General features: G+C 39.4%; 1 protein-coding gene across 1 annotated transcript in view; it reads left to right on the top strand.

The window, feature by feature from the left end:
- The window catches only part of EEIG2 (EEIG family member 2), a 68,299-nt gene extending 44,061 nt beyond the window's left edge, over nucleotides 1–24,238 (top strand). Inside the window, exons 4-11 of the mRNA XM_037001589.2 lie at nucleotides 658–774; nucleotides 3,226–3,272; nucleotides 6,558–6,661; nucleotides 12,372–12,467; nucleotides 12,615–12,804; nucleotides 12,888–13,015; nucleotides 13,792–13,861; nucleotides 19,592–24,238. Coding sequence (XP_036857484.1) covers nucleotides 658–774; nucleotides 3,226–3,272; nucleotides 6,558–6,661; nucleotides 12,372–12,467; nucleotides 12,615–12,804; nucleotides 12,888–13,015; nucleotides 13,792–13,861; nucleotides 19,592–19,634 — 795 coding nt within the window. The 3' untranslated portion in view covers nucleotides 19,635–24,238. The remainder of the gene's footprint in view (nucleotides 1–657; nucleotides 775–3,225; nucleotides 3,273–6,557; nucleotides 6,662–12,371; nucleotides 12,468–12,614; nucleotides 12,805–12,887; nucleotides 13,016–13,791; nucleotides 13,862–19,591) is intronic.
- Nucleotides 24,239–25,001: the final 763 nt, after the last annotated feature.

Below are 25,001 nucleotides of genomic sequence, written 5' to 3'. Positions count from 1 at the left end.
CGGTATGGGCTGCAGCTTTGGGGATGGATGAGAGAAAGAGATTTCATAGAAAAAGATTCAGCTCAGGGGTGATCAGCAAGGTAAATGTGTGGAGCATGAACCAGAGAAAGTATGTTGTACACCTAAATCATTCTAGCTCTTGTGTGGAGAGTTAGAACTTTATAACCTGTAATTACCTGCAGTGCCCAGTGGTTACCTGGAAATAGAACCAGAGCAGAATAGTGAGAAGGAAGTCTGATCAGTTTTCTGTATGTATATGCAATGGAGCATGATCTGACTATAGTATTTCTCATAGTGAAGGGTGAGTACCACTGCTGCTTGCAATGATTTTCATTGATTGATATGCATATTTTTACTTCAGCAGTTATACATTTTAATGTGTACAGAAAAAAATATATATTTAGCACATCAAATCTGTGATTTCAAAGATGTTGCTTAGACAGAAGTAGAATAGGTAGTAAATTTTTACCAAAAGTGAGCAATTTAAAGATCTATATGAAGCAAATAATAGAACAGGTATTGTTAAGATGGTAAAAATTGCAAATGACTCAAGTTTGAGAAAACTTGTCTAGGGCATGGATTGAATGTTTATTTTAAGGAGAATATGATAGAAGCCTAGCAGACATTCTATTAATATAATGCTCTTTCTTTTCATAGCTGGGCTTTGCAGATCTAAACCTGGCAGAGTTTGCTGGATCAGGAAATACCACTCGTCGCTGTTTACTGGAAGGCTATGATACCAAAAATACAAGACAGGATAATTCCATTCTTAAAGTAAGCATGTTCAAGATTTACATGTAACAAATGAGATTCTCTGCCTTTAAGTTAGCATAGGTATATCCTGTCAAGGGCAAGATGGGAATCAACCCTGAGATATAAGGTGACCATGCTGCTAAAACACCTGGGAGAAAAACTACCCCAAGCACAGAAGCAGTGGAAGTGACAGATGTTCACCTTCATGATCCTAAGTCGCTTCTCTTTGGTGCTGTGAACTTTCAGGGAACAGTACACACAACCACGACAACATAAAGGCCCATTGGGAGGAGGAGGCATGATGAAAGAATACCTTAAACTCTTTGTAGTTCCCAAAAGGTGACTTCCAAAGCAGCTGTGGGCACATCAAAGTTGCTGGGTTCTCTTATAACTAGTGACATAACAGGTGGGCATCTGCCCTGTTGTTTCCAAGTACCATCAGGAACCACATATTCTGGTGGCCACAGAGAGAATATACGCTTCAGAGACTTAGTAAGAGTGTTAAATGAGATCATTTGAGAAAATGTTAAGTGCCTGGTACCCAGTAAAACTCACTGGATAAACCTTTTGGTGTATTTTAGATAGGTTATCCCATCAGGGTAACTTAGATGATGGTAAGAAATAAACAGACTATGCTGTGCATTATTAGACTTATCCCAAGCAAGCCACTTAATTCAGTTTCTTCATATTTCTAGTATAAGAAGATGAATAATCCTTCTCTGAATTGCAGTGTTTCATTGAAAATTGGAATAACTAATTTTAGGCCCCACATTTAGGGTCAGCTCATGGGGTAGTTTCCTTCTGGTTCCCACTGATCTTTTCACATCATGCCTCCCATTTTGTCCTGCAGAAACCAAACTCTTTTATAGATCACACCATTCTACTCTCACAGTCTCTCCCTTCCTTATCCCTGTCATCTCCTAGCCACTTAGTTACCTTCTGTCTCCCATGCATTGATACCTTAGGTCCTGGCTCACAGGTTTTCTATCCAGCCCTTGTGCCATTATTTTTTGGTGCCTTCACCATCTGTGAGTAATCCACCCTTGTGGACTGTCTACTCTGTATATTCTCTCCCTCTAGCTAATCTCAGTTTCTTAAATTACTGCCCATCTCCAGCAACCTTTTCTTTTTCTTCACCTCAATTCCTACTCCTATAATCACACTGTAGACTTTCTTACCACTACAGTTCCACCACCTCCAAAATTTCAGCTTGAAGTACTCTTCTCTCCTACTGCCATCTCTATGTTTCTAGTCCTCTTGATCTGCTAGTCACTTCGCTCTTAACCTTACCACTTTCTCACTCTCTACCACTTGCTTTCACTTCCCTTTTTTCCCCACTTAGGTTCCATGATCCATGATTATCATACCCTTAAAAATACTCCTTGCTCCTTTGCCCCATCTTCCTCCGTTGCTCTCTCCTGAGTAATCTCGAACCCTAGTCAAACTCAGCTGTCCTCTCTGGGTCTGCATCCTAGTTGCAAAGCACTGCTGGAGAAGATCACACAACCAGTCCAGCTGGCATTACTGAAGTCATGTTCACTGACATCAAACAATGTACCCCACTTTTTCGTAAGCTTCCCTTCCCAATTTCCTAGATACTCTGTTCCATATCTTCCCCTCCTCCTAACTCCACACCATTCTTGCAGTCATCTAAGGGCCTTCCTTTATCCTTTACTGAGAAAGTAGAAGCCATTAAGTTCAAATTATCTCATCTTGCCATCACAGAATTTACAGTCTTCCTGTTTCTCCAGCCCTATTATCATTTTTCCTCCTGTTACAATGAATGAAGTATCCCTCTTCCTGTCAGAAGTCAATCCTTCCTCTTAGGTTCCAGATTCCCAAGCTTGCGTGCTCACCCAAGAGGTTTGCTCTTTAGATTATCCCTTCTCCCAATTACCTCTCCCTCTAATGAACCGTCCTTATTAACATATAAAGAAACAGCTCTAGTATCTCCTGTATTTAAAAAAACAAACAAAAAACAAAAATCAGCTTACCTCCTCCAACCACTGTTCCACTTCTCTATTCTACTTCCCTACACAGTTTCTTAAAAATTCTATGTGCCATGTCCATCTCCTTCCTAAGACATACAGCATATTCAAGGATGCTGTTCAGATGGAGTTGGAGGCCAGAATGTAGAGTTCTGTGAAGGAAGAGCACATAGGTATAGGCATGCATTTGATAAGTTTAGCATTTAAAGAGAAAAAGAATAGCTGTGGAGGCACTGGTGTGAAGAGGTAAGAATAAAAGGAGGTTATACAAAGATACATGAAACGAGCACTAACATATACATACATATATTTTCTGTTCTTCATTAAGACCATGAGTTTTAGTATTATGCACTCCTGGGAAGATGAGAGCCTTTGTAAATAGGAAATACTGAACTCGGTGCTGTGGAGAATGCACGGAGGAGCAGGACATAGCTTCTCCTCTCAAGAGATCTTTTGCAATCATATTTCTTTCTCTTATGTTTAGGTTTTGATCAGTATGCAGCTAATGTCTGGTGACCCATGTTTTAAAACGTAAGTTGATGCTTAATAAGTGAATCATCTGAAAAGTATAACAGTGATTTATTTGCTTAAATTTTTACATTCACATTTTGTACTGTTTATAGATTAATACCAGTGAAGGGACATAGTTCCTTTCCTAAGAAACTGACCTGACCCTCATAGAAGTTAACATTACCTATTAGCAAGCACATTGTCCACATTCTAAACTATTTAAGCTTATAGGTATTTTGTCATCTTCAGGTTTTTATGAAATTATACAAATTAAAAATTTTAATTTGGCCTCTGTGGACTTGCTCATTTCTTCAACAAATACCTAGTAAGTTCCTTACTGTGTGCTACGCCTTATTCTAGATACTAGAGAAACAGTAGTGGAATAAAAATAAGACTACATCCCTGATGTCTCAGAGTTTGTATTCCAAGAGAAAAACAACAAACAAGTAAATATATAATATAAAAATAACAAAGCAGGGTACAAGGGCTGTGGTGAGAAGTATAATTATTTTTTATTGTCAGGGAAGTCCTCCCTGGCAAAGGCAATATTTGAGCAGAGACCTGAAGGGGTGGGAAGCAGGCCATGGAGGTATTCGGGGAGAGCATTCGAGGTAGAGGGAACAAGGACAGAGGCCTTGAGGGAGGAGTGTGTTTGGAAAGTTCAAGTAACTACCAGGAGACCACTATGCCAAGAGGCCACTATTAAAATAGTCTAGGTCACCTATAATCTGAATGAGATAAAAAGCTACTGGGAGATGTTGAGCAAAGAAATAAGTGAGGAGACTCAGGAGAGCTGCAAGGCCCAGCTACGATTTTACATTCTAAATTTGCCTTCATATCAATCTCCGTGGTTGCTGACTTTTCTCTATAATGCTTAGGGGCGGTTTGTGCAGTTAGTCCAGATGGCAATTTATCAAGGGTTGGGATTCCTCCAGGTTTTTGAGACTGTAGGACAAGGGGTGCCAAACTGTTATTGCTCAAAGTGAGGCTATGAAGTCACGCTGGACAGGAAAGAATGGAGCCAGAGACAGAGAGGAAGGAGGTGAAGAGGCCACAGGCTGGGAGTTTGCAGGGTTAGGAAGCAGGTGTAGAAAGTAGAGGGATGGAGACCTGTAAGCAGACCACCTGCAGAAACACAAACAAGGGAACTGGCATTAGAAAGAAAAGATAGGTAGGCATGTTCACCATCAGTAATTAAGGATTATGTCTATAAACTCCATTCTTTGTAACTGTACTTCTTTTACATATTAGTTTGTCTTACAGAATATTGAATGCATGTTATTTTTTACCGAGCTGTTTTACATTATTTAAAAATACAGCTTTTGGTCATTGAAGAGGTAGGTCTAGTCCAGACTGCAGAGGGCCATGTCCTTCTAGGGAGTGTGAGCTTTACCCCAAGGAGTTACTGACGCATTTTAAATCAGAAATAACATGTTTATGTAAACATTGCAGAAAGACCACAGTAACAGTAGCGTGGAATAGAGGTAGGTTGATGAGCTAGGAGATTTTTGCAGATATTCAGGAAAAGGCACAAAGGCCAAACTAAAGCAACTAGTGGCAATGGAGAGGAGATGATGAACAGGAAAAATATTAAGAGAGAATCTGTGGGATTTGGAAATTGATTGGATAGGGAGAAATGTGAGTAGAAAGGAGAGGCATTGTCTAGGATTCTGCTTTTGGTGACTTTGTGGATTGTGATGGTACTCACAGAGATAGGGAACACAAAAAGAAAACAGATTTGGGGAAAGAAGATCAGTTCAGTTGAGGATATACTGACTTTGATGTACTTGCAGAACAAGTACTTGAAAATATCCAAAGAATATGCAACTTTGGCATTTTGGAGATCCTGAAATAGAAATTTTCTATAAATTAAATAGGTTTAATGGCAATCTTGGGTGTCTGTATCCCCAAGGATCTGAATTAATTGAGGATTCCATTGAGATAATATGGTAAGAATTTAAGAATTGCCACATACTGGTTCAGCTTCATGGTGCCTTCAATGGCTGGGTCACCAAGGGATAGTCTCTAAGATGTGATTTTTCTGTAGAATATCAACCTCCAAAGGTTAGGGTATTTTTCTTATTATTATTGTTAGAACTAAAACTTGCCCTTCCCTGTTTCACAGCTTCCACTTTAAGATAGGAGCCTTGGATTAGCTAACGAAAATATATCCATTACCTACTCCCAGAGCACCCAGCCCCAAAGGCAAATCTCAACAACTGGGGCTCTTTGTAGACTCTCCCTGAGGCAGGTGAACTGTTTACAGAGAAGAAAGAAGATAAAACCATGGATACTGTTTCAGAAGCTAGTGGAGCCAGCAAGAGAGCTTAGGCACTGGAGCAGAAGAGGAGCTATCTCCTCCAGCCTCACAGAGGGGCTTGGGGCTGCCTGCCCCACCTCACAGATTCCTCTCTGCCTGTTTTGAGTTGAGCTGACAGTTGAAGATACCCTCTGCTCATAGTGCAGGGAACACACTGACAGAGTCCTCTCTTTTCTGGACTCCATGGAGGCAGTGCCTTTTCTAATCTCATATTTTATGCTGAGTAAAAAACCTTTTTTTCCCCCATGAATTTTTTTTTAATTTTAAGTTTTTATTTTGGTATTATTAATGTACAATTACATTATAGTTACTAGACTCCCTGTATTTATCAAGTCCCCACCACATACCCCATTACAGTTACTGACCATCAGCATAGTAAGATGCTATAGAATCACTATTTGTCTTCTCTGAGCTATATACTGCCTTCCCCGTGTGCCCCCCCTACATTTGTGTGCTAATCATAATGCCCCTTTTCCCCCCTTATCCCTCCCTTCCCACCCATCCTTCCCAATCCCTTTCCCTTTGGCTACTGTTAGTCCATTCTTGAGTTCTGTGAGTCTGCTGCTGTTTTCTTCCTTCAGTTTTTGCTTTGTTCTTATACTTCACAGATGAGTGAAATCATTTGATACTTGTCTTTCTCCGCCCAGCTTATTTCACTGAGCATAACACCCTCTAGCTCCATCCATGTTGTTGCCAATGGTAGGATTTGTTTTCTTCTTATGGCTGAATAATATTCCATTGTGTATATGTACCACATCTTCTTTATCCATTCATCTACTGATGGACCCTTAGGTTGCTTCCACCATGAATTTTATTCAAGTTTTGATGATGCTCATGTATCATTTATTGCTTTTTGTTACTGTCACCAGTAACATTATCAGATTACTTTCTAAGGCTGTGTACTGATTGCACACCAATCTCTAACAATATTTCAGACTTTCAGATCATGCTCAAATCAAGTTCTGATCAGAAATGTTGATTTACAGGCCTCCTTCTACATCAATGTCTATACCAATTGCTGGTGAATCTGAATCTCTGGAAGAAGATAGAAAAGGTGGAGAGACTCTCAAAATCCATCTTGGAATAGCAGGTATGGATTGTAGAGTACTGATTTTTTTAATTTGTGAGAAAAAGTACTACTGGATATCCTAAAAGATCCCCAAAGTCTCTCCCAGATGTAAAATTCTGTGAGTACATGATTTGAAATGGGCTGATAATTACCAGCAGAGTTTTAATTATGCAATTTTTGGTTAAGCTAATACTTCATTTCATCTAAAATGTTATACTTTGATGGATTAAAAGCTAAATGTTGTAGTGCCACATGCCCCCACCATTGTATTCTTCTACTGCTCACAGACAGAACAAGATTCTACAGGATTTTTCCCATTCCACATGCCCAGCAGCTTCTACCACTCACCTCTTAGGTGATGGTTCTCTTCTGTGAATCACTTTTTCTCTGTTACTGATTATGGGTACATCAGAATCACCTTGTGAGCTTGTTAAACCAGATATTATGCAGTGAGTTTTTGATGAGGTAGATCTGCTGGGCCCATGCCACACCTTGAAAACCGCTTCTCCAGGCCAACTCCCAGGGGCAGTCAGAATCTGCTCCAGGAGCTAAAAGCAGGGGGAGGAAAATGTCAAGTTGGCTGGAGAAAAAGGACTTAGGAGCTTCTTTTTTCTCTCATATTATGTGAGCTGGGTTATCATTTGAAAGAATGGAAAGAAAGGTGTAGCGATACAATTAACATGCTTACCACCTTTTCAGATAGGCAAAGATAAGGCTTCTCATAGATGATGAGGGCTGTGAAATGTCCTGATTTAGTGTCGTGAATCCTTTGTATGCTTTTAACCTTTCCGTTACCTGCTTCTCCTCAGGATTTACATATTCTGAGTTCTTTCTCATACTGAGAAGAAACCAAGAACTCTTGGCCCCACATCCCTTAGCTGCTGCTCCTCTGTGTGCTTGGCTCTTCTGCCTTCCCTCCCTCTCTCTCTCACACTGTTTATAACCAAACTTCTAGAAAGACTGTATTGCCCATTTATTCCTAAATACAAATGCTGTCTGGCTCCTGTCTTCTGCCCTCTCTTGATGATGTCCTGTGTCTAATTCTGTGGGCACTTTTCCTGCTCTTATCTGACTTGGCCATTCACTCTTTCTTGAAGCTTTCTATTCCCTTGGATCAAACCTCTCTGACCTTCCCTTTTCTAGGTTCTTGGCGGCTTCTTCATCTTTTCCCATTTCCTCGTAAATACTGATGTTCCTGTTGCCCCAGGAGGAGGGGATTCCCTGCTCTGGGCAAGTTCACAATTTGATGAGACCAAATAAAGACAAGGGCAAGTCGGGGGTGGTAAAAGGGGTTCAAACCATGTTTATTCTCAGGGCAGTCACCCAGCTGTGTACAAGTGGCAAAGACAGCTCAGTCTCTCCATCCCCAGCACCGCTCCCTCCTCCTCCCCAGCACAGGAGTAATCCTCGAGGGGCACCAGGGCTCCAGGCTTTTGTGCACCAGCCTCCACTCTCCCCTGGCTCTCCCTCTAGTCTTCCCTTCTCTGTTCTCACCCGTTCTCCCCGCCTCCCCACCCCTAGCTCAAGGAGGAACTCTGCAGGCGGGTCTCTGTGGTGACTGGTGGACACCCAACCAATTACATGCCAGGAACTGAGAGGAGAGAATGGGTGTTTCCTTTCCACCCCTCCCCTGAGCCAGTACTCCTGTAACTGACTGAGCTGCCCTGTCTGGCAAACATCCCATAGATATGCAGATAGGCTCTTTCAGGTCTACAGCGGGCAATAGTAAAGCCAGGCGAGGAATCCTGGCATAGACTTCCATTTTTTCTACAGCTCCACAGAGTTTGGTTCCCTCTGCTCACCCTCCCTGGGCAGTGTCATCTATACCCTTGGATTTTTCACACAAATGTAAATACAGTCATGTAAATATTAGTTAAGTATTTCTGATTTACAAATCTGTGTTGACTGTAGACCTCGCTTTTGAATTCCAGGTGCATATTTCCAAAGGCCTTCTGGAAAGGCCAGCTTCATGTCACATGTTATGCTGAAATCCATCTGTTATTTCTTTATTCTCAGCTAAACTCTTAAGTTCTTCATAATCAGGTCTTATTTGTCTTTGTATCTCCAACATAATGCCAGGGAAACAGTAGAAATTCAGTGACTAGTGAATGGGTGTCCTCATGTGTCTCAAATTCCCCATTTCCAGCACAAGTCCCCCTAACTCTTCCTCCTATATTTCTATCTCAGTTATCCTGACACACCCTTCCACTTAGTAATTGCATTCTGTCATTTGTGCTTGCTAAAAATCTTTCACTCTCAGCTAGATTATTATGAAAACTCACTCCTTTACTCCTTGTTCATCCTGTTGCCAAAGTTAGCTCCCCAAATGTAGATCTTTCTCATGTCATTGGGTCATATACTTGCTTAAAACCATTGAATGATTTCCTTCTTTAAACTCATAGAAGGTCCTTCATTAGCAGACATCTTCTCCATCTCTCTTTTCCTGTACACCACTACCCTATATTCCAGCTTTACCAAACTATTTGCTTTTTTGTTGTTGTCGGGCAGCTGTGTGGGGAGAGGTCTGTCCCTGTGCAGTAGGTAAAACCTCACCCCAGATGGGAGGATGCTTGACTCTGATCAAGAAAAAATTCCCAACCAGGTCAGACAAGTATCAGTAAGGAAGGAATTCATTAAAGCAAGAACAGAAGTGAGTGTCAGCAGCTGTTCGAGCAGTTGAGAGCAAGGAAGAAAAGGGAGGAAAGGGACATTCATTGAACTTCAGCTCAGCACAGGGCAAATCCCTTGCCAACTCGTAAACCCAGGGTCACCTGGCATCCAGTGTCCACCTGAATCTGCACAGCATGGGAACTAAGTCCCTACCACCCCAGGATTTGGGGGAGCCACAGAGCATTGGATGGAGTGGGTTTATGTTCTGAGAACTTTCAGTTCCCTACTGGTCTGAAATAAAACAGGTAGAGAGAAGAGGATTGTGTTAAGACTAGGAAGCTGAATGAAATAGCAAAGTGGCAAAGACATTTACCACCAGCGGTGGAGGTTGGAGAGTTCTTGTCTTTATCATGGAAAAGAGTTCAGAGACAAGTGCATTGGGCTTATACAACAAGAAAGCTTATTTGATATAAGACAGTACACACTCAGATAGGAGTTTGGGTGACCTCAGAGAGGAGCCACATGTAAGAGTTTAGGGTTACAGTTTTATAGGGCTTTTTGTATAGAGGTCAGCATAAGGCATGATGTATACAGGTGATTCATAATTCTTTTTAAGTTTTGTCTTAAGAATAGGGTTGCTTAACATGAAAAGATGCTCCACATCACTTGTCATCAGAGAAATGCAAATTAAAACCACAATGAGATATCACCTCACACCAGTAAGGATCGCTATCATCGAAAAGACAAATAACAACAAATGTTGGCGAGGTTGTGGAGAAAGGGGAACCCTCCTACACTGCTGGTGGGAATATAAATTAGTTCAACTATTGTGGAAAGCAGTATGGAGGTTCCTCAGAATGCTCAAAACAGACTTACCATTTGACCCAGGAATTCCACTCCTAGGAATTTACCCTAAGAATGCAGCACTCCAGTTTGAAAAAGACAGATGTACCCCTATGTTTATCGCTGCACTATTTACAATAGCTAAGATATGGAAGCAACCTAAATGTCCATCAGTAGATGAATGGATAGAGAGGACGTGGTACATATACACAATGGAATATTACTCAGCCATAAGAAAAAAACAGATCCTACCATTTGCAACAACATGGATGGAGCTAGAGGTTATTATGCTCAGTGAAATAAGCCAGGTGGAGAAAGACAAGTACTAAATGATTTCACTCATATGTGGAGTATAAGAACAAAGGAAAACTGAAGGAACAAAACAGCAGCAGAATCACAGAACCCAAGAATGGACTAACAGTTACTAAAGGGAAAGGGACTGGGGAGGATGGGTGGGAAGGGAGGGACAAGGGTGGGGAAAAAGAAAGGGGGCATTACAATTAGCATGTATAGTGTGGGGTGGGCACGGGGAGGGCTGTGCGACAGAGCAGACAAGTAGTGATTTTACAGCATCTTACTACACTGATGGACAGTGACTGTGAAGGGGTATGTGTGGGGGACTTGGTGAAGGGGGGAGCCTAGTAAACATAATGTTCTTCATGTAATTGTAGATTAATGATACCAAAATAAAAAAATTAAAAAAAAAAAAAGAATAGGGTTGCTTAGGAGATTGTGTTGGTTCAGATCTCAGCATCCTTTATGCACATAGGTTTATTTATACATCAGAGGTCTATCTCCTGTCCTGGTTACAAAGTTACTTGATTAAAGGGCTGGAAGAAGAGGAAAAACAGCATATAAATTAAGTTAAATAATAAGCTGGGCCTTTTTTACAGGCTAAGTAGATTTTATAGTGGCATGACCATTGTCCCATTTCCCTGCTCTATCTCACTTTGACAAACCAGGATGCTCTTCTCTGTACTTTTCCCCACCTAATCTAGCCGAGGAATTCGTATGCATTGTTCAAGACCTGGATTAACATCCTGTATGAGATCTTTCCCTCAGTTCCAGGTAGTGGTCAGTGTTCTTGTCCTTTGGGATTCTTAATAGCTTCTTTTTGGTGCTTGTATTTTAGCACTTGTCATGTTGTATTTATAGCTGCTTCTACCTCTAAACTGTGAGCATATATTTTGTCTTACTTATTTTGTACCCCCTATATCTATACATATATCTTAGATTCCTGACTTGGTAAGAGGTTAATAAATATTTATGAAATGAATAAATTTTGGAAACAAATAGATAATGGTTGAATGATGAGCCAACCTTAGGCATAAAGGATTTAGTCCTATATAATTCTTGGTATGAACCAACTCTTTGAGTTGAGATTTTGTGGTAGCTCACCTTAGGGTTTAGGGCCACTGTAAAGCAGGACCAGAGATGCTGGTTTCAATTTGTATTTTCAGTCTGTCCATAAATGAGAAACCTTTGCAGAAGGGCCAAGTCAGCCCTGTAGCTTGTTTGGCAGCATTTGTTGTTCCAACTGCATTTAATACCATTTATAGAACTGCTGCTATAATTGCTGTGTTACTCAATTGGTTTCCTTTTGCCTCTAAGTGAAAAACAGTTCTAGTTCTTGCATTCTGTGGAAGCCTGGTCCTGGAAATAGATAATTGGCATCTGGAATATGCACATTATCAGAGAACTACTGGAAATGGCTTTGACACTGCTTTTTTGTACATTTACTTTGAAACTGAATACTATAATCAATTTTTCAAGAACTTTTATTCTCAGTGCTACATCCCATGCTGTGTTGATTTAAATTACAGACATTTGCAGAAACTACAGCCCAGCACTAGCAATACTAACATTAAAGTAACAAAGCACTCTTTAGTTTACTGCTGTAATGGATTTTTGAGAGCAAGATTTCCTCAAAAACACACAAAACCTGGTAATTTTTTGAGAGTTTATAAGAACAGATTTTAATCATTTTTATTGAAGAAATACTGAACATAAAAACTGAAATCATTTTACTTAAGGTAGTAAATCTTATGAAAAATACAGTTAAGTCATATGAAAAATACTATAGTTTTTCAATAAACTAAATTATATACCATTGCAACACAGTTATTTACATTGCACTGATTTAAAGGGATCTCTTTCACTTCGTAACTTATTTTTCTTGATAATGAATTTGGCAGTTCATTAAGTCCACAGGTTAGAATACAAATTGGCTATTGACATGCTGGCAGTTATAGTAACATTATGTTATTACATATTGCAGATCTTTCAGCAAAGAGTGCCTCTGTTCCAGATGAAATTGGTGCCTATGGACATTCTAGAACATCAAGCTATGCAAGCCAGCAGTCAAAAGTATCAGGTAGAGCCTAAAAGTGAAATTGAATTCCTTAGATATTTATTGCCCTCAAGGGACTTGAAATGACTGTGGTGTGGGAGAAGAATGTTTGTTTGCAGTGTGTTTGATATTAGTTATTAGTATCACATCCAAAGTGACTTTCTCTGACAGGGTATAGCACATGCCACTCTCGGTCATCTAGTTTCTCTGAGCTCTGCCACAGGAGAAATACCTCAGAGGGAAGTACATCAACAGGAATTGAAAGTAATCTAGAGCCATGTGATGAAATTGAGCAAAAAATAGCTGAACCAAATTTTGACACAGTTGGTAGAGAAGATTCAGCTTCAGAAACACTCAACAGGTATCCCTTTGGTCTTTGTATAAATGATGGGAAAAACTTTGTTTTCATAACAAGGAAGAAATTTTTAAAAATTATTTTCAAAGATGCCCAGTGAAACAAGATTCTGTAGAATCTCAGCTGAAGCGAGTTGATGACACCAGAGTGGATGCAGATGACATTGTGGAGAAAATATTACAAAGTCAAGACTTCAGCCTGGACTCCAGTGCAGAAGGTGTGCATATAATTTAAGAATATGTATGTGTAATCCATTAGTCAGCAGTAAAGAGTTGGTACATCATGATACCGTTACACATTTGTAAAATAAATTTCATGCCCATAAAAATCTGAAGATAACTGTGTAGTTCATATTTTTCTAAAGTGGGTATTCAATTTGGAAAAGAATGAACTTAAATTTTACAAGATCAATTTTAAAGAAAGCTTGTATTTTTTAATTCTATCAATGTCAACCATGTTTATATACCTTATGATATCTATATCTGCCTTGTCATACTTAGACATAAGTATTTGAAGTCACTATTGTAATTTGTAGGGTTGGATGGTAATCTTGAAATGATAGTGAATAACAGAACCTTCATTCCCTCCTTAGCAATTTCACTGCAACTGAAAATTTACATGCCACCAATTTGAAAGGTATAATTGTTCATGCTGGTGTCAATAGTGAGCAGTTAACAATGGGCTTGGTTTCATTATGTAACTGATCATAAGGAGAAATAATTAAACCTTACTTGTGCAAATTTGTAAGAGGAGCTATCTTCTTCCTTAGTTTTAAGAAAAATAGCTCTAGGAGAGTTGGTGAGAACTACTAGGATATCTTTTAAATTGCGTGCTTTAAAACACTCATGTAGCTCTTTAAAGTTTTTTATCTCTGCAATAAAACTGAAAGGTAAAATAATGAATTTATTATGAAAATGTACAAAACATGAATTAGTGCAATATGAGTATTATTTGATTTGCACCTGTAAGAACTGTTTGAAATATGCATTGCAGAAGAAGGACTGAGACTCTTTGTGGGTCCTGGGGGAAGGACGACCTTTGGTAGTCACCATCTTCCAAATAGGTATGTAGTCCAAATAGTATCTTACTAAATAAATAACAAACTTTCTCTTTTAAATGTTCATGTGTAGAAGATGAAGGTTACAAGGTTTGTATTAGACTGAGGCTAGAAAACACAAATGTTAGTAGTTCTGTGTGAAAAGTTACAGCTCTTAGGGTATTCTTAGTTTTCCTTATTCTGAGTATGTTTGAAATTACGTAAGTTTACTGGTTGATTTCTGTAGATATATCTTTAGAATATATTACTAGAAGACCAGAAGAGCATTGGAGATACAATATAAAAAGGACATTTAGAAAACAGTTCTTAGTCTTATATTTTAGAAAGAGCAAAGCAAAATCACATTCTCAGTCAGTGATCTTATCTGTTATGAGCAGTCGCACAGCCATTCAGCAACACACACTGATATTAAGCTTTCTGGTACTAGCCCTTTCTCCACCTCACTAGTGTCTAACACACATACTAAGGAAAATCAGGAAAACCAAACATCCTTTTGGCCATTATTCAGATTCAGGTGAAGAAAAGGCACCTGCCAGACTTACTGTTCTGACTCCCAGCTCTGCAGCAAATAGTAGTGGGCACAGATGCCAGGGAATTCTGATCACTTCCCAGCTTCCCCACTCTGTGGTGTGGGAGAAGAATGTTTGTTTGCAGTGTGTTTGATATTAGTTATTAGTATCACATCCAAAGTGACTTGCTGTGTTCCCCTGATACGCACTTTCCAGGTAATATTTATGTAGAGTTCCAGAGTGAGTCAGAGTTGCGTCAGGAGCCCCCTTGGTCCGACAGATACTTTATTCTCTCATCTCAAAACCTGAAAGAATTTTTAATTCACTTCTACCAATTCTCATTGTATTGAGTACCTCTCATTTGTCCAGCACATGCAGGGCCTGAAGGATACATCAACAACTAGCTACAATCAGATGTGATAGGTAGGTAAGAGAGGGACATATAAAGATGCTATGAGGATTAATTTGAAAAGGGGTTTATAGAGGATGTAAACCCAATTTAGAACTTTCACTAAATTTCAGTGTCTTATCCACTCATTAAATTCAGAAACTATCTATTGGACCAACCTGTGTGGTCTAGCACATGGGGATGGCAGACTACAACCCACAGGCCAAGTTAGCCCACTGCCTGTTTTTGTAAGTAGTGTTTTATTGGAGCACAACAACGCCTGTTTATCTATCGTCTCTGGCTGCTTTGATGCTAGAAGAACAGAATTGAGTAGTACAATAGGACCATTTGATCATCAAGACTAAAATATTTATTATCTGACTTTCTATCAGGTGGAATAGACAAACTATTATTTATATTATTATACACTAAATCTATGTAACTAAAACCACATATTTATGAACTATAAATTTAAAATGTATAAACTAAAATTTGTGATAGTATGGTATGTACTATAACACAAAGTAGAGTAAACTCAGAGAACATAAATGGGACCTCACCCAGAGAAAGCTTCCTAGAGGAATTGGCACTTCAGAGTCTTTGGGAGAATAAAAAATAAATGGGGATATGGAAGGAAGACAAATATTCCTGGTGGTAGGAACAAATAGAGTGAACCTAGAGGCATAACAATTATATGATAATAAATACACAAAATAACAGATAGCACTTATTGAGCATTTACTTATGTGCCGAGCACATAGATGTTTCACTCAGTTCTTACACTGCCTCTTTGAATACCCACAACGTACTCCTACTGCTTTTTAAAAAGAAGAAACAACAGATTCAAAGAGGTTGAGGCAGTTTGCCCAAGGCCTTAAAACTAAGTGATAAAACCAAGATTCAATATAATCTCTCAGAGTCCAAAGCTCATTCATTGTTCTTGACCATTGTTCTTACTGGTTAATGCATAATATAACGTACTCAGAGAATTGCCAAGAAACAAACAGGTTTTTCTGAGGAGAGGTGTATGTGGAAGGGAGCTGTGGGACATGAAGTTGGCAAGTGTTCTGAAGCCAGGTTGTCAGGGCCTCTGCCACCATAACAGAGTTTATCCTTTACCATGTATACAGTTTGGCCATTCCTTAGGAGGGAAGTGATCTATCAGATTGGCATTTTTAAAAAGTAACTGGCCATAAAGTAGAGGGTAGTTTGGAGCAAGGACAGACTAGTAGCAGAGACAGGTAGAAAAGTAACATTTATGAAGACAATGATAAGGAGGGTAGAGGGAACATGTGTTTTTGAGTTGAAGAGACTTGGGTTCACATCTTAGCCAGATCACTTTTGGGGCCTAGGTAAAATCACTTACTTTCAGTGGAATTTCAGCTACCTCTGTTGAAAAGTGGTGATAATCATGGGGTTGTTGTAAAGGGTAAATGCTGTAATATATTCAGTAGCTAGTATTAGTTTAGGTAGAGGACCCCAAAATGAACCAAAATAGTAAATGCTCAGAAGCATGAGCTGTCTCATCACACTGCTTAGGATCAAGTAGTAACTCTTTCCCCATTTATTTTACTGATGTTGTTAACCTCTATAAGTTTGTTTTCCTCACCTGTAAAGTGGGAGTGATAAATAAATTTACCTAACTCACAGGATATTTGTGAAGATTAAGTTAGATAATTTATGTGAAGTATTTAACATAGTGCCTGACACAGAAAGCTCTCAACATATGCTAGCTATTTGTACTGCTGTTATTCAGAGGAAAGAAAGATAACTTCTAGTTGAGAGAGAATCGAGAACTGAGATATGAAGGCATTTATGCAGCTAAGAAAAGCATTCTGGCCCCTACCTTTTCCCAAATGAATAATCATCACCCAATCCAAGAAAAAGTAATAATTAGGAGCTGAAGTAGATGATTAATGTTAGATGCCACAGAGAGGCTGAGGAGCATCAGAGAATGAGCCATGGAGTCAGACCTGGGCTTCATTCCTACCTTAGCCATCATGACCCAGCTTAGCCATGGTCCTGGCAAATTACATATCTCACTTGCCACCAAAAAGATAACTGAATCACTGGTGTTAACAACGCAGGCTCTGGGGCTGGGTTAGGTGGGTTCAGTCCCAGGCTCCACGACTTACCAGCTGTGTGACATTGGTAAGTTATTTCACTTCTCTCTGCCTCAGTTTCCTGGGTGATAAAATAATACATCTCATAGGAGTTACACGGTTTAAATTAAATGAGGTAAGATGTGTAAAGGCTCACAACAAAATCTGGCATGCAGTAAACGCTCAAGTACTTTATGTTCTCTAATTAAACATTGATCTTGCAAAGTTATTGTGGAGATTAATCTAGTTAATGTGCCTAGCACAGTATTTGTACACATAGGCTTTCCATAACTACTGGGTATCCACCATAGAAGCTAATGAGTTAGCACTAGGCCTATTCTATGAGCAGCACCAGAATCATTTACTTGGGGCGCATAAGAGGCACAGGACCATAGTGCCTTCGTCGAAAGGGAACCCAGGAGAATGCAGAGAGCAGACAAGTGAAGTGGTAGGGACCTGGGCAGGACTATCTGCAGTGATCCATTTTAAGTGTGCGGCATATGGCCTGGCCAGCTCAGGGCTGCTTAACCTTGCTTACCTTCAGGACATTTAATTTCTGACTGTAAGTCTACTTTCATTTTTGTTTTTATTTCTTTCTGTGTAATTTATCTTTCATTTCTAGCTGCTTTTGAGACTTTCTCTTTATCCCATGTCCTTAGTAGTTTGGTTTTTATGTGCCTTGGTGTGTTTCTCTTTGTGTTTACTTTGCTTAGGGTCCATTGAGCCTCCGGAATCTGTGGGTTTACAGTCCCATCAAATTCTCCCTCAGTTATTTTCCACTACCCCTCCTTCTGGTATCCTAACCTACAGATCCTAGCCCCCAACCTTGCTAAGCTCTCAGAAAGAGCCCTGGCTGTGTTTGAATTCTCCCTCCCTGTGCTGTGGGCTGAGGTGATCCTGGAGGAAACTGCTTCAGGAAGAAGCCAGGACAATGCCTGACTCTCTTCATTTATTTCCCTTCTCTGCCTGTTGGCCAGTGTGTGAAAACTGTTTTTCTATATATCCTATAGAGTGTTCTAGTTATTTAAAGCAGGAGAGAAAGTCTGGTTCCTGTAACTCCACCACTGCCTAAAGCAGAACCATTTGGGGGCATTTTAAAAGCCAGTGTGCAGTGGCGCTCACCAGGGCTCCTTCAGATTCTGGTTATTTGTGGCTATGGATGGGTGCTCACTGGTGTTCTGTTGAGGATGTTCCTGTTTCTCCTGCAGGAAGAATCTGTAAGAACAGGAGTCTGAACAATCAACTGAGAAGTCTTTTTCAGTCCATGGTGGGCTGGTTACCACTACCACCTAACTTCCATTTTTTATAATTTCCTCTTAAAATTCCATTAAAGAAAGAAATGAGTCGTGGCGGTTGCTTCCGGTCTTACTTCTCTCTGGCATACTCCGAATGAAATGCCTGGTAGTAGCCCCTGACATCTTGGCACCGGAGGAGACAGGTACCTAGTGGTACCCACCTGTAAGCAGTAATCCCTCCCTCTGCACATAGCACCATCACTTCCACTCTCCTCCTTATCAGTCACAAGGGGTCAGAGAAGGGTAGAATGATTCTCATCCAAAAATAAATCCAGCTGCCATCAAAAAAACACTGTGTTTTTAAAGAAAACCTTTATCTTCCCAGACCAAGAACAATGAAGGGAACATGGGTTCATTCCATTGTAACATAGGACTAAGGTATTAGGTGCATCAGCAATAACAAACTGCTGATGAGGCCGTTTAAATAACTCTAAGTACTTTATTCACAAAGCTTGCCAATTTAAAGTTTTTTAGAATTCGGCATATTTCATTAATGGAATGCAGTCAGTACCTAGCACGTCAGGACAAAGGCTAAGCTGCTAGGAACAAAGATAACCAAAAGTACAATGGCCAGACAGTGGGACCACTTTGCCTCAAAAGGTGATGCACTGACCTAGCTACCCTCCATTTTGTCCTTCCCCATCCTCCTTACCTGCATCGTCAAAGTCAGACTGCTACCAATCTAAGGCAAGCATTTCTCTTTAAGCAAGTAAGGCAGAAGTGGACACATCTCCACTCACATTCCATGGGCGGAGGCTTAGTCACACGGCGATACCTGTCTATACAGGGGTTTAGAAACATGCTCTCTCACCAAGCACTGGTGCCCAGCTAAGTCATAAAGAAGGGGAGAACAGATTGGAGGGACACCAGTCTGCCAAACCAAGCCAGTGAAAAAAAACACCCCTCTTCAAGATCATTTCTCCTTTAAATCTACATTACACAGGTGTAATTTACATTTTTGACCCCGTATAAAGACATTTGCATGTTGACTAAAAGAATCTCACACTTTCCGGGAAAGTACGTTAAGATGCCACACAACTTTTCCACCTAAGAACTATCATCCATTAACTAAGAGCAAGGCTGATAAACTGCCAGAGCACATCTGCTCTTGGGTGACTGATTTTAGGACTTATATATAAACATGTTTGAACAAGAGATTTCTTGCCACAGTGTGTTGACAGGTTGAGATTTAGGAAACAGTAAGTGACTGTTGTGGGAATAAGTGTCAGAGGATCAGGGCTCAGTGCATTTATAAATATTTAATATTTCAAGTATTTTCTGTAAGTGATTGCTTTAAACCCTGTGATATCTTTCTTTATACCCTATCTGCCAGAAATAAAATCTCTTAGAAAATACCTACTGCACTCTTTGAGGGCAAAGTTAACTAAAACAATTTCAAACACTACAGCTCAAAATTTTGACTTTTTTTCCTAATGTTTTAGGGCAGGATCTGGAGCTTATGAACAAGTGGTGATCAAACGCTAGAAGTCAAGCTGGTGAACTGAAGCTTCGCTGTGGGTTTATGATGTGGAGCAATTGAGCTACCAAGGTACTTTATTCAAGCACTTATGAGAAAATGGACCTATTAAAAATCAAGTATGTTCATCTATCAAGAGGAAAGCCGACATTGATTTCTTCCCTGAAAGAGCCCATCCTTCCCCACTCACCAAAGGAAATACCGGCATGGTGGTGTCAAGGCATGTGCTGTGTGCATTTAGAGGGACACGGCCTCTGTGGTCACTGCACATGATAAGGAAAGGCCTGCTTTTTCTTTCAGACATCCTGGTGGGGAGAAGAACACCCTCCAAGTGTAACCCTGATGTGTGACATGTAAGACCTGTAATAGTGGTGCTCAACAGAGTTGGGCTCCACTTACTTAAATTTTATGTTTAAACCCTATAAATTCTGTCAAGATAGTTAGAATTCCTGTTAAGGAAAGCTTCCATATTATACTACCTACAGTATTGTACTAAGTTTAACTTTTTGATGCAATAACCGATATAAAGTATGGGTGTTTGTGCTTTGGGAAAATGTTATACTACAATTTAACAAGTAAAATGTTTAATTATAAACACATCAGTCATAACTTGAATAATGTGTGTGTTTAAGTCTGAGACACGTGAATGGGTCTAATGCCCTTTTTATGCAGTATGTACTGTTACCTGTTGATGCTAGGTGAGCTGCCGAACTCCCATTAGCACTATATAAGAAATTCAGAATAAGTTTAATATTTAAAATGTTAGGCAACCATAAGGCACCTTAACATAAGAGCTATTTTAACTAACTGAATTAATATCTGCTGGTTTTAGGAGTCAAAATTCAGAAAAACAGGAAGAAATTTGTGATTTGATCAGAAACAGAGAGGCCTTTTCTATGTTAAGACTTATCTGAAACTGAGTATTATTCCAAGGAGGTAGTAGATAAAAAGACCTGGGGCAGCTGCTTGACATCACTGACATGGGCCTGTGGTCTTCTATTTCAGCCCCCCCACGATCAGATACTGTGCTTTCTTCTTCACTATATCAAAGTTAGTTGTTTTGAGGCAAAAATAGACCTGTCTGATTTGTGTTCAGTTTAACAGTAGAACAGAAAAACCAAACCTTAAACGTTTTTCTGGTGACAGTTTCAATTTTGTTGAATCAGTCACTGAAGAAAAATGTAGTTTCTATGGAACCAATATTTCCCAGTCCTTTCAAAATGATGTCCAAGAAACATAATATGTTAGAATAGAATTTGGTCTGGATATTTTCATGTTGCCAAAATAAGGGAAAAAATATGTTATTAAGAAAACACTTTAATATCCAAATTGGAGGTTTGGAAAAATTTGAATAGTTCATGTTAACATTTTGGATTGAATATTCCAAATTAATCCAATACTGCTATGACAAATAGATGCTGAGACTTTTAAAAAGATGATGCCCCATTTTAGAATATTTTGAATGTTCAGAGATAGGGCTTCCTGAGTCATTAATTATACTTCATTTTTAAGATTTGTGTTAAGTAAAAAAAATTGAACTGAATATTTTAGTCTAACCCAGGAAAATGTTATTTTAAGTGGTGAAGACTTGGCTGTCTGTGAATAACAAGTGAACTGATAACATTCACTGTATATTGTGAGGGAAAAAAATCAAAGTTTTTCACAGATATGAAGATACTGTTTAGAGATATTTATGACATTTTAAAAACCTATTTTTCTATCTTTAAAATGTTATTTCTAGGCTATCTTTTTTGTTGGCGCTTGTGCAAATGCTTTTGCGGTTTTGAAAATGATAAAAGAATGGATTGTAAGCAAGGTTTAGTGAGGACTTCCTCCAGACGTGTAAAAGGTGCTGTGATCAGGGAGATGCCTGTCTGACTCGTCCTTGGCTGCCCCTGGCCTCATACCTTTATACAAGGCTGGCTGTCAGTATTTAGAATGATATAGAATAATTTTTAAAAAGCAAAATATGGAGAGATTTTGAGAAACAAAAATCATGCCTTTATAACTTTAGCAGCCACCAGCTACATCTTGACATATGATAGGAAATCAAACATTTTAATGAACAGAACCAATGACTGGCAAGAAAAAATAAACAAAACCAATGATTAGGAAGAAAAAAAAATAATGGCTATGTCCTCTGTCATCAGCGAAAGTCTGGATTCGTTATACTCTGTTTTGTGTTCCAAGGGCATACTCTGCAATCAGATTTCAGTATATTGAAAATAATTGTTCATGTTTGCTTAAGTGCCTCCCTTATTTCCTGTTTTTTTCTTTAGAACATGTACAGTGTAGCTATACCTTAATGATGTAACTACTGAAAAAAAAATGTGCGTATCAAATACCAAGTCTACTTTTGGTTCCATTTTGAGTTTAAACATCAGATTTGAAAAATTAGATCTTAATCATTTTTTAATATTAAAGTCAAATTTCAAATCACCCATTTGGAGAATTTGCAGATGGGTGAAAAAAAATAGTTTTTTTTTTCTAATTCTATCCTAGAGAAAGAGATTTTAATGGTATTTTAAAGCAATATATTTTGATCAGGTAAGAGTCTTAAATACCTTGTTTTGGGGGAAATACAAAGGCAGGAGGGGGCCCACTTTCTGTGATTTCAGCAGGTGACTTAGACCAGAGAGGATGTGAAGGGGTAGTAAAGCACAGAGAAGGCTCCAGGCCATCAGTTTACACTTTGACAGTTGACCTGCCTTTGTGGTGGTCTTGAAGGCTTCTGTATAGAAATTAACGTGGATTAGTATTTATAATCTGAGAAAGTCTTGACTAAGAATCCTTAAGTCCACTGTCCCATTCCAGCAAATTCTATGAGAGTTATGGTATCCAAGTTCAGTTCTTTTGTATGTTTTTTGTCTTCTGTTTTGCATGAAAACTGTGAACCACAGAGTGTAAGATAAATTTTAACCAAATAAGCAGGCGAAGAGTGGCAACAAAGGGCCAGGTAGTTTATTTGAATGCCACTCCCAGGTGATGTTCCGCGGTCTGGGTACTACAGGCCGGGGAAGTCACACCCGGTCAGGTAGGTGGGGCCTTATAAGGGGTTAGGAGGGGGAGGAGTGGGCAAGCTATCCTAGGGGGTGTGGAGAGGTATGATTGGCTAAAGGTGACAAAATAGACAACTAGAAACTTTTTCCTTCCAAGAAGGAGGAGGCTGACATCTGGGTCTTAGTTGGCACATCAGAAGGATGGAATTCAGGAAGAGCTGTCCCCTTTCCATATAAGGCACAGACCTTGGGGTCTGGTCTGTTCTCCCCCTATGGCATCTCTCTGTTCTGTTTGTATGTCCTTGTTTTTCCTTCCTCCAGCCTTACACAGAGATCTACCACTTAGCCCCTTTGTTGCTAGGAGGCAAAAAACTCCAGCTATCCTCCAGTCAAAACATATTCAAGTAGCATTGAGTATTAATTAAAACATCTAGGAGTAATTCTAGACTTGAGATTTCCATGCTAACTAGACTGTTACAAGCTCAAGCTGACAGTAATATTAAATACTTCATTTCTTAAGTACTCTGAAGTATTAGGCTTTCAGTAAATATAAAGCTCTGAAAGAGATTGGACTCATATAACAGGGTTGCATTTCAACAGGTCTTTAACTGAGGCAGTTCAGAAATTATATTTAGTTCTCTTAAATGGTATATTTAGTTCTCTTAAACTCAAAACTTAGTTTGAGTTTAGTTTGAGTTTAGTATGAGTCTGAACCCAGATCTTTCTCTGCATATTGTCTTGCTGTGAATAGTGGGGTAGGGCACGGGCACTTGGAACCCTGCAAACCTCCTCCCAGTACACAGGATCATACAGGATCACTCTGCGCCAGATGACAGCAAAGCTGGGCAGGACCTCCTGATCTGCCCGCCCACATCTCAGTTGTAGTTGAATCAAGTACTGTAGTTGAAATTGTTATGCTGCTACTCGGATGTTGGCATGGGTACTATGCATAATTTTAATAGCTGAGATGTTAAACATTAAGTCTAAAATATAAAGGATGAAATATGCCTATATTAACCCTGTTTTGAGACTGCTCTGGATATAAAGGCTTTATTATTCCCTTATGTATGTGACTTTTCATGATAAATACAAAGTGTATTTTAAATGGTCATGTGGGGTTATGGTTATCTCTAGTCTACCCCCGCCCCCACGCCACAAGCAGGCAGAATTTTTAATTTACAGACAATGCAGTTCGCATTCACAAATGTCTTTGCCCATCTTATGTATATAACAAAGAAAATCCTGCTGATAGTCATTGATCAAATCCCATGCAGAGGAAGACATTTAGGATATATTCAATTTTTCTGGAAATACATCTTAATTTGGGGTATCACCTTCCTATTACGCATTTATTTGATCCTTTGAAAGTTAATGCTGTTGTGGGTAATCATGTAAATGTCTTTAGAAAAAACTATTGAAGTGATTCCATTAGTATTCTGTTCTAATACTTGGAGAATGACCTTTATATTTATATATGTCTTTGTTTTACTCTACAACTGTAAATCTAGGATATGTGTTCTTTTCTTTTACAAAAACTAATGTTTTATTGTAAAGTATTTGTAATAATGTAAAGGTGAATCTTATATATGTTCAATAAAAATTGTGTCTTAAAAGTTTAGAATTTTTTTTTTACTTTAAAATTTCAATTACAGTTCTGTCAGAAATCTGTCTCATTCTTGCCAGGGTAAGAAAACAAAAGTGAAAGGACCAGTATAACTTTCCCCTGAGGGTTTCCCCTTATTGCCAGATAGGAGAGGACAGACTCCAGTGTCTCCAGTGACAGACATTTTTTTGTCCCAGGTCAGCCCCTGCCACAGTGTGGCCGTGGGCTCTGGAGTCACACAGACCTGAGTCTGAATCCACATGCCCTCCTGAGCCTGCATTGGGTAGTTCCTCTGATTTGTTGGGGTTGTGATGAAGAACACAGGAGCTCATGTTAAGACTGTGCCACTTGGTAGGCTCTCGGTGTTTTAGCAAGCCAAAATTTGCCTTGTGTAACATCTAAATATGTATCTGAATTCTAGTGTTAGATACACAGAAGATAGTCCGTAAATGTGGCACTATTAGAGGTCACTACCACAAATGACATTCAGTGTCACAGCTCCCTCGTACAGATTGTGCTTTGACTAGTGTCCTCGCACAGAGGAAGAACAATGCCAGCACATTCTCTCTGCTGATAATCAAATTGCAATATCCACTAAAAGTTAATGAACTATATTGTAGTTTAGTATGAGTCTGAACCCAGATCTTTCTCTGCATATTGTCTTGCTGTGAATAGTGGGGTAGGGCACGGGCACTTGGAACCCTGCAAACCTCCTCCCAGTACACAGGATCATACAGGATCACTCTGCGCCAGATGACAGCAAAGCTGGGCAG

The sequence above is a fragment of the Manis javanica genome, unplaced genomic scaffold (assembly GCF_040802235.1).
Source record: "Manis javanica isolate MJ-LG unplaced genomic scaffold, MJ_LKY HiC_scaffold_35, whole genome shotgun sequence".
Classification (NCBI taxonomy): Eukaryota; Metazoa; Chordata; class Mammalia; order Pholidota; family Manidae; genus Manis; species Manis javanica.
This window is presented reverse-complemented; position numbering and strand designations above follow the sequence as displayed.